Source organism: Ursus maritimus, unplaced genomic scaffold (assembly GCF_017311325.1).
Source record: "Ursus maritimus isolate PB19 unplaced genomic scaffold, ASM1731132v1 scaffold_6, whole genome shotgun sequence".
NCBI classification, from domain to species: Eukaryota; Metazoa; Chordata; class Mammalia; order Carnivora; family Ursidae; genus Ursus; species Ursus maritimus.
In genome coordinates, this window is record NW_024426774.1 from 38,723,166 (window position 1) to 38,732,329 (window position 9,164).

The 9,164-nt window shown below is 46.8% G+C and overlaps 2 protein-coding genes across 3 annotated transcripts in view; one reads left to right on the plus strand and one right to left on the minus strand.

Annotated features, from left to right (window-relative positions):
* Positions 1 to 3,332, plus strand: part of RETSAT (retinol saturase) — a 13,057-nt gene extending 9,725 nt beyond the window's left edge. Inside the window, exons 7-11 of one of the 2 annotated variants that reach the window (XM_008700063.2) lie at positions 82 to 220; positions 454 to 563; positions 642 to 808; positions 1,023 to 1,182; positions 1,436 to 1,683. In XM_008700063.2, the coding sequence (XP_008698285.2) occupies positions 82 to 220; positions 454 to 563; positions 642 to 808; positions 1,023 to 1,182; positions 1,436 to 1,575 (716 nt within the window). In that variant the 3' untranslated portion in view covers positions 1,576 to 1,683. Of the gene's footprint in view, positions 1 to 81; positions 221 to 453; positions 564 to 641; positions 809 to 1,022 lie in introns of both variants that reach the window. The other variant, XM_040623245.1, reaches the window with a different exon arrangement.
* A 3,854-nt stretch (positions 3,333 to 7,186) lies between these two features.
* TGOLN2 (trans-golgi network protein 2) overlaps positions 7,187 to 9,164 on the minus strand; it is a 2,837-nt gene continuing 859 nt past the window's right edge. The window contains exons 3-5 of the mRNA XM_008700505.2: positions 8,827 to 8,873; positions 7,366 to 7,449; positions 7,187 to 7,243 (exon numbers count right to left, since the gene is read on the minus strand). Of these exons, the coding sequence (XP_008698727.2) occupies positions 7,187 to 7,243; positions 7,366 to 7,449; positions 8,827 to 8,873 (188 nt within the window). The remainder of the gene's footprint in view (positions 7,244 to 7,365; positions 7,450 to 8,826; positions 8,874 to 9,164) is intronic.

Sequence of the window (9,164 nt, forward strand, 5' to 3'; positions counted from 1 at the left end):
TAAAGCGAGCAGCATGGGCAAGTTCTGGGGCAGGGAGCGGCCACCTCAGCCACAGTCCACGCAGCCCTGACACTTTGGCAGGTGTGAAGCAGCAGCTGGAGATGGTGCAGCCTGGCTCGGGCATGTTCACTGTTTTCATCAGCCTACGAGGCACCAAGGCGGACTTGGGTCTACAGTCCACCAACTACTTTGTCTACTTTGACACAGACCTCGACAAGGCGTAAGGCGTGTGTGCACATGGGGGGAGAGGGGGTCAGCACGGGCCCACGGCCCACAGGGCTCTTGCTTCCTCCCTTGATGCTGGAGAATCAGCAGGATATGGACCAGGCCTCAGTTTCATCCCTGGTCGGGGGGTGGGTGGGAGGGGTGTCCCTGGGGATGAACTATACTCCGGGCAGTGCCGGTGGCACTGAGCGAGGCCCGGGGATCGGCAGCCACACTCCTCACCCCCAGGATGGAGCACTACCTCTCGACGCCCAGGGAGAAGGCTGCAGCACACGTGCCCTTCCTCTTCATCACTTCCTCATCAGCCAAGGATCCCACTTGGGAGGACCGGTTCCCAGGTGGGGCTTTGGGTCCTGGGGGTGGGGGCTGGAACAGGGAAGGGGCCTGGCAGTAGTAACCCCCGTGCTTGTCCGCAGACCGGTCCACGATGGTGGTGCTGATGCCTGCCCGCTATGAGTGGTTTGAAGAGTGGCAGGAGGAAGCAAAGGGAAAGCGGAGCAGCGACTATGAGAGCCTCAAAAACTCCTTTGTCGAAGCCTCCCTGTCGCTTGTCATGAGGCTGTTCCCACAGCTGGAGGGGAAGGTAGGAGGGTAGACTGTGTGCTAGCAGCGACAAATCTCTTGGTGACATTTCTCTTTTTCTTTTGGGAAGGGAAATAAAGCCTGGAGGCAGCTAAGCTCTGGGGAAGGGCAGGGAACCCATGCAGGCAGACAGCTCAGTCAGGGAGGTCAGAAAAGGAGATGAGGGTCTCACAAGGCCCCACTCCCACCTTTGGCTGCCTTTTTTGCCTCCTCAGGTGCACAGTGTGGCCGGAGTGTCCCCACTGACCTACCAGTTCTACCTGGCTGCTCCCCGGGGTGCCTGCTACGGGGCAGACCATGACCTGGATCGCCTACATCCTCACGTGATAGCCTCCATGAGGGCCCAAAGCCCCATTTCCAACCTCTACCTAACAGGTACATGGACCGCCCCATTTCTGCAAGGCCGGAGACCCTGGGCTTCCCTGTCACCCCAAGGACTCTGTTCTTTCCTCAGGTCCTACAGTCCCCTGCAGCCTTCCGCAAGGGGATGGGCCGCCCCAACAGGCTCTGGACCCTGGTCCCGATCTAAGTCATCTCTGGGTGGCCTAGCTTGGAGGGAGGAATGTGAGCGCCCTTGCCCACCCCCGCCTTGGGAGCATGCTCATGGGCCTCTGCTCTTGTCTCCTAGGCCAGGATATCTTCACCTGTGGGTTGATGGGGGCCTTGCAAGGGGCCCTGCTGTGCAGCAGCGCCATTCTGAAGAGGAACTTGTACTTAGACCTGAAGAAGCTGAACTCAAGGATCCAGGCACAGAAGAAGAAGAATTAGGGAAGGGGGTGGGGGAATGGGATAGACTGGTGATGGGTAGTAAGGAGGGCACGTATTGCAAGGTGCACTGGGTGTTATACGCAACTAACGAATCATGGAACTTTACATCAGAAACCAGGGATGTACTGTATGGTGACTAACATAATTTAAAAAAAAAGAAAAAAAATAAAGAAGAAGAAGAATTAGTTCAGTAAGCAATGAGTCTGAGGAGTCCCACCGGCACACACCACTGAGGATAAAGGGTGCCTAAAGAGGTTTTGTCAAAACCTGGGCATGGTTTTTGGTTGTAGTTCCATAGGTTCAGAGGCCCCCAGATCCCATTTTTGTTGGTTCCAACGACTCAGAGGGTGAGGAAATGCCTATGATAGGCTCAGAGTGGTTGGGGGGTGGGGGTAAAGATATTAATCTGCAAGGTATACGTTAGAATATCCAATTCATACACAGCAGGCCCTACGTTTGTCTGATTTCCAAGGTGACACTGGGTCTTCACTGGGCCAGCACCAAGATACCCTCACGGAGCTCAGTACCTGAGCCTCAAGGTTTATCTTCCAAAATCCACAGCAAAGGGCGACATTAGCAGTTGGGGCACAGGACTGGAAAGATGACTTCACTGGGGCTGAAGCAGGCTGAAAGAGCACATCCGGCTAAGGGTATAGCAGAGGACAATCACAGAGGTAACTGTAAGACAAATTAGCCAGCTACCTCCTAGACCCAGAACATGGAACTGCCTGGTAGGGAGGAGTGGGGTGGAAATCAGTCAGGATCAGAATGTGGAAAGCTACAGAACGCGTGCAAAGGCCTGGGATGGTGTTCCCGTTTATTGGTACATATGTGGGGATTATATGGGAAGGTGAACAAAGGCTTTAAAAAAAAACAACAACAACCACCTTTCACTTATATTAGGCCTTGTTTCTGTCAATTTTGTTACCATTTTAATAAATTTAATGACTTTTTAGCTTTAATATTTGAAATTTATTTTGGTTTCTGTGCAATGATACAAAACTACATTGAAATGGCATTCAAAGAAGCTCAGTAAAACATTATGTACTGAAAAATACTTATCATTAGACCAAATAAGCTTTAAAAAAATAAAAGTAATTATATAGTTAAGTTAAAGCTGAAAATATAAAACATTGCAAAAACAGTGGCACTCTACTAACTGGGTAAACAAAAAAGGGAAACACCTTCAACAATCATTTATTTAACATGAGATACTTCTGAATTAAAGGAATATCTACGAGTGTGAGGAGGCTGGCTTTTTGGCAGTTTGAAACTACCCAGCTCAGTCCCAACACTGTTACAGAGGAGTTTCTCAACTGGGACATTTAGGAAATTCACATGTGACTTGTGGGACTAGCTGAGTTGAGATTCAGTCTTTCTATGGATGAACAGTTAAATGGAGCCTGAAAATCTCTTCCCAGGATTCTTCCTTGAGCAAGGCAGTATCAAAGGCAACCTTCCCAACAAGGTTTTTCAGAAGACAGCTGGCAGAACTACAGGGTCTGGTGTCTAGTGTATAAAATACTCTCCTCCCTGTTCAAATGATTCAGAACATGTGCAAAGCGTGCTAGCTTTCATCACATACACATAACAGCATGACATATCAAGTTACCCTGTAAAAGCAAGGAGCAGGCTTCCTTTTTTTGATTTAAATGACATAAGTAGAGAAAAAAATGAGAATCACCATCAGGGGAATCATAGAGGTTTATAATTCTATCACCAAATGTTTCATTAAAAGCCATCATGGGAAAAGAAATGTCAGCACATATATAGCTAGCTGTCAGGTCTTTCCAAGTTGTTCTAGCCTTTCTAGATAGACTGGCCTTCACTCCCACGGAGCCCAGAAGTAGATTCTTTAAATAATTCTACTCAGTAACCTGCAGCAGGAAAACAAACCCCTCTACTGACATCCATGACTAAAGCACAGATTCCTCTTACAGAAATCACCCTGCAACCAAAAGCTGGGACAGGAAAGCAAGCACACAGCTGTTTGGAAAGGGGCGCCTTTCATGGCTCCATCTGCTTCCCTGCCCACCCCTACCCTTCCCCTCGCCCCCACCGGCTTGAGAGCTGCCTTAGCCAGCAACTCCTCCTCTATACCATCTCCAGAAAAACATGCCTCCAATAGCTTATCTTCAAAAGGACAACTTACCAAGAAAACAAGTTTTCCACTGGTGTGAGAGATTTCCTTCAGTGTAATTTCTAAAGTGAAACTTAAATTCTATTGTATTCTTTTAGGACAAGAAACAATACTTCTCAGATGCTCAAAAAGGGAACTACGTGGACTCCACAGAATACTTATTTTGCATCCACTTGGTGCCAACCCTCTTGGTTCCCAAAACCAGCCTCTCTGCTCTCCTCCTTACGAGCAAAATCCATCAGAAAGGGACAGCAACCAGTAGCCCGGAAGAGCTGTGTGAGACCTCACTTGTCACATTCATATGTGCATATTGCAAGCAGACACTGAACTCCTGAAGTTCCTAGGGAATGTTCCTACTGTAGGCAGATACACAGGGTGCCAAGGGCACTCCTGCAAGTAGCTTAGCTTTTTGGGGAAGACCAGACACAGACATCAGATAATGTCTGCCTTTTTTTGCTGGAGTTCCAAAATTTATGATTGGCATTATTAAGAGTTATTAGAGTAGACTGGAAAGAGCCAATCCTGTGTGCTGGGGACAGTGAAGAAGGTGCCTGGGCAAACTTGAGCTGGGCCCTGAAGGAATATTTGGGGGAGACAAGCGAAAAAAAGAAGGGAATGCACCCTAACCAAAGAATAGCCATGGGAAGCCAGGGAATGGAGGACACAGCAAGAACAAACAGGCACAGAAGCCTGGCTGGGCCTGACAAGAGGAGCCTCTGGCCTGGACACGACGCACATCTAGAGAATCCTGAACACTAGTCCATAAAAGCCTGATTCTCTAAGCCACGAGAGGTAGACAGGGGGACCATGGTTTTATGGAATGCTAGGAGAGCCTGACAGAAGATTCCCTAGATAGAGGAAAGCATTATAAGGTTGGTGCACAGGTAGAGAGAATGATGCCAAGAGCATTCATTCATTCCTTGTCTCCATAAATCTCAACTCAAAGCCATGCTCTGTTTTAAGCAAGGTGCAAGATAATGTGACAGGATGGTCCCTTCTGCAGACTGGCTTCCTCAACAGCACAGAATTCATCCCACTGTCCTCACTTCCCACAGTCTTTGTATTTCCCTGAGATCAACTATTCTATTTCCATGTTTTCTTTGCAGAAACAACTCTCTTCAGGCTATAATCGGGTAGCACACCAAGGGCAGATTAAAGGAAAACTTCAAACCACAGCATGATCCAAGACACTACCTCAGTTACCCCTGAATTTCTTAAATTTTAATAACGTCTGACATGGGATGGAAGGAGAATTTTTACTAATTACCCTTGGCATTTTGTGTCAGATGAGAGAACCATTAACTAGAGTAAGGTAAGAGAGTACAGCTAGTTTCTGATTACAAGTCTATTTTGTCTGCTTTAGGCAACAAAGGCAAAACAGAGTGTATGGGAAACCTTTCATAAAAGCCCTTTGAAATAATGCAGATCAAAAGCAAAACCCTCCTGAACATCTTCTTATGCAAAGCCTGAGCTTACCCGATCTTAAAAAGCTTCTGTTACGATTGTGAGTATAGAAGAACAAGTATTTCAATAATCGTCACTGTATTTTTAAAAATCTATAAAGGGATCCGCGGCATTACAGCTTTACTCCCAGAATCCCCAAGTTCAGCTGGTACAGCCAAATGGAAGTTGACTTTGCCTTAATGTGAAAATACTGGAAAAACGTGAAGAAGTTATGCTAGACAGGCTGGACTTACAGGCAATAAAGCACTTTTTAAAAGCTGTTTTGGTTTGCTGCTGGAGCCTTTGAAGAAAGTTATTGTTACTGTAGCCCTTTGCCCGTCAGCATTCACCTCTTCATCTTCTGTAGGGCACACCCCCCAAAGTAAGAGGCCTTGGTAAAAAGAACTTCAACCTGCAGAGTGTTTTCCTAGGTCTACAAAGATGAACAGTGGTGGGCACAATGCTATTTTCAAGGGATAACTACAAGGGAAGGCAGGCAGCAGCAGTAGCCTGCCTGGGGCTGAGATCTCCTTTTGGTCACAGATGTCTTCCCACATGCTCCCTCTACTCACACTCAGGGGAGGAAAGGATGGAAGACACCAGCAGAGATAATGGGGAACACAGGAGTACAAGGTCACCAAAGTGCAGGTGCAAAAATCAAAGCAATCCCCCCGCCTCTGCCAGCCCAGACTTGCCACCAAATCCTAGAGAAGGGGGTGTCTCTTAGGTCACAGTACTTTTTTTCTTCATTTCTCTTGATTTAAAAACAAATCAGCAGGGAGGACAAAGTTCTCAAGAATGGAAAAATCAAATCTGAAATGAGAGCAACACAATTCATTGGTAACATTAATCTCCTTCCAGAGGAATACACCTCACTGCTAATATTCTAGGGGAAAAAAAGATCTTACTGGGGCGCCTGGATGGCAGTCGGTTAAGCGTCTGCCTTCTGCTCAGGTCATGATCCTGAGGTCCTGGGATCGAGCTCTGCATCAGGTTCCCTGCTCAGTGGGGAGCCTGCTTCTTCCTCTCCCTCTGCCCCCTTCTCCCTGCTCATGCTCTCTCAAATAAATGAATCAAATCTTAAAAAAAAAAAAAGTCAGTTTGAAATCAAACATATATTAGAAAGACGCACCCCTGGTGGAAGGAATATGGGAATCTTGGCTTCTGCTTTGTACTATTCTGTGTTGTTCTGAATTGTTTAAATGTGCATTTTTTTAATTAGAAAAAAAAAAGAAAGGGAAATAAATCCTTAAAGTCAATTATCTGGAAAGGTACCGGCCAGGGCTAAATTGTGAAGCTGACCTACTGGGCAAGTTAGCGAAGGTGCTCTGAGCTGAGTGGCTTATTCTGTTGCTGGCATGAGTTGTACACGTGAACTGTGTTCCCTGCAGGAAGTCTTGGAACACCTCACAGTCAGGCCACCAACCACTTTTTACCAGTGTCCTGACTGTCCCTACACAGAAGGGGAAAGAAGGGGTGCGTGCTGGCAGCAAAAGGCAGTGGAAGTACCCTGTTCCCACTCAGACAGGCTGCCTTTGGGGAGAGTCTTGCTCAGCTCCTGTACTGTTGGGGCCGAAGGAAGGCTCTGCTGTCAGGCCTGGGTTGGTTGCACTCAGGGAACCTAGTCCACAGTGCTTAGTAAGGCTGATCTGGGGAGTTGCAGGCCTTTAAGTTTCTGGACTCATTTGTATTCAGGGAGTGTAGTCTAAGCTTTGCTACCTGACGCATGGTTCCTCAGCATTTGGCATCACCTAGGAACTTCCTAGAAATGTAGGAACATAGGTTCCACCCAATATGTAATGATTCAGATTTTGCTTTTCATCCACAATTCCCAGGGTGGTTAACGTGCCTACTAAAATTTGTGAAGTGCTGGTTCAGTGCAAAAAGCACATGACAGGTGCCTAGGGACTTGCCATCTGTTCTTGGTTTTGCCACAGAGTAGTAGGAACTTGGGGGGAAAATCATGTTTCTGGGCCTTGCCTCATCTGTCGAGGGGAGGAGCTGATGTAGAACACATGAAGGCCTCTTCTAGCTCTCCTGCTGCAGATATCTGTATATGGATGTCTCTGCTTTGGGTATCCGGATCTGCAAAGGGTGAGGCAATGCCGGCAGCACCCCAGAATCATTTGCCTCCATGGCAAATGCAAGTGCACTGCTGGGCCTGAGACTGCATATCCCTCCCGCACACCCGGGGCTCCCTTCCTTACCTTCTGGTCCAAACGCTGGTAATCACTGGCCTTTGGGCGCCGAGTGACTTTAGATCTTTTTCCTTCTAGGACAAAAGCAATAATCTGGGGGAAAGAAAAAGAAATTAACAGGTGACTCTATAATGGCATATTTCAGTCTCTGAAACCAGAGGTCATCACCTGGCAGGACATTTGTTCATGACCCTGACAGTGAAAGAGTGGTACTACCACAAAAGGGCCTCTTTGAATAAGCTTTCGGGAAGGCAGGGCCTCCAGTTACATCAGAATCTTTTATACTCCCAAACAGGAAATGACGGATGAAGGAAGACTGTTCTGGGCTTCAACTTGTGGGAGTATGAGTTACTCAAGAGCACAGTCTGCCAACTGCGCCCAGACAGCTCTAGGATAAGACATTCCTTTTTTATTCACAAGTAATAATTATTCTTATCTGCAAATGTACTTTTTCTCCCAACACCTTCATTCTAACCTGACCACTTTCACACCTGAGATTACTCTGTGTGATGAGCGCTTGGACGCAGAACAAGGAGCACTCCATTCTTATTAAATGTCATCCCTCATTCCTCACAGCCACAGGCATACTGACATCATGAACTGAACTCTCTAATTTTAACCAGGCTATAGAAACTACTAAATTCTTAGGGATCAATAAGAAATGCAATCATTGGGGCTCCTGGGTGGCTCAGTTGGTTGAGCGTCTGCCTTCAGTTCAGGTCATGATCCCAGGGTCCTGAAATCGAGTTCTGCATCGGGCTCCTTGCTCAGCAGGGAGCCTGCTTCTCACTCTCCCTCTGCCTGCTGCTCTCCCCCCTGTGCTCTATGATAAATAAAATCTTAAAAAAAAAAAAAAGAAATGCAATCATTTTGTTATCAGAGTGGTTGCTAAGCAACATAGTACTACTCCCACACCAAACCCTGCTATACCAGTAAAAGATGAGAGTATCCATGCAATTTCTGGCCATTCTTGTAATCAGAAACTCAACAATTGTAGAAGATAGTCCCTGAGCTCTCTGCTGTTGATGTCAAAGACTATGTAACCACTCTTTCTGCCATTGCAGATGGAAGACAAAAGCTTGGGAAAGAAAACTAGAAATGATGCACCATCTTCAGAGTGGAAACAGGAAGATAAATACTCTACTTACAAACTGTCAGGTACTCAGATTCTCTGACGCAGTAAACGATCTAAGTTTAAGATTATGGGAGGAGACCCCAGTTTAGGTCAGATCATAATGTCCTGACTTGGCACCTAATAGAGCAGCAGAGGGTACTCAAAGGAATCTGACATGAAAGAAGATGATTTATAAAATGAGAGTAAAGAGCCCTAGTAGAATCTGAGGAAAAACCAATGTTTGCCTTAAAATCCCCAGTGCTCACAGGCAGATGAGTGATAGATACTGGCCCACACACCAAGCTTTCAGGGTGGAGGAAATCCCATTCCTCTTCTTAAGGCAATTCTTAACTTACCTTCCGTTTGTTGTGATAGGCAATGTACAGGACAGCAACAAGAATGGCTGCAGTCACCAAATATGCAAAGAAATGGCTGCTCTCTGCACTAGCACTTCCAAGATTGTCCTTAAAAAGGTCATCATTCTCCCTACCCCTGGAATCCAAAAGTGTCCCTTCACGGTTCTCACTGGAGGCAAGGCCAGGCATTTCTTTCTCTCCTTCAGGTGGTGAACCTTCTTCCGGCTCTGTATTCCCTTCCTCAGCCTTCTTGGGCTCCACATCTTCTGTAAGCTCTGGAGACTTGCCTTCTCTCTCCTGCTGTGGAGAAGTGGAGTCAGAGCCTAGTAATACTCTTT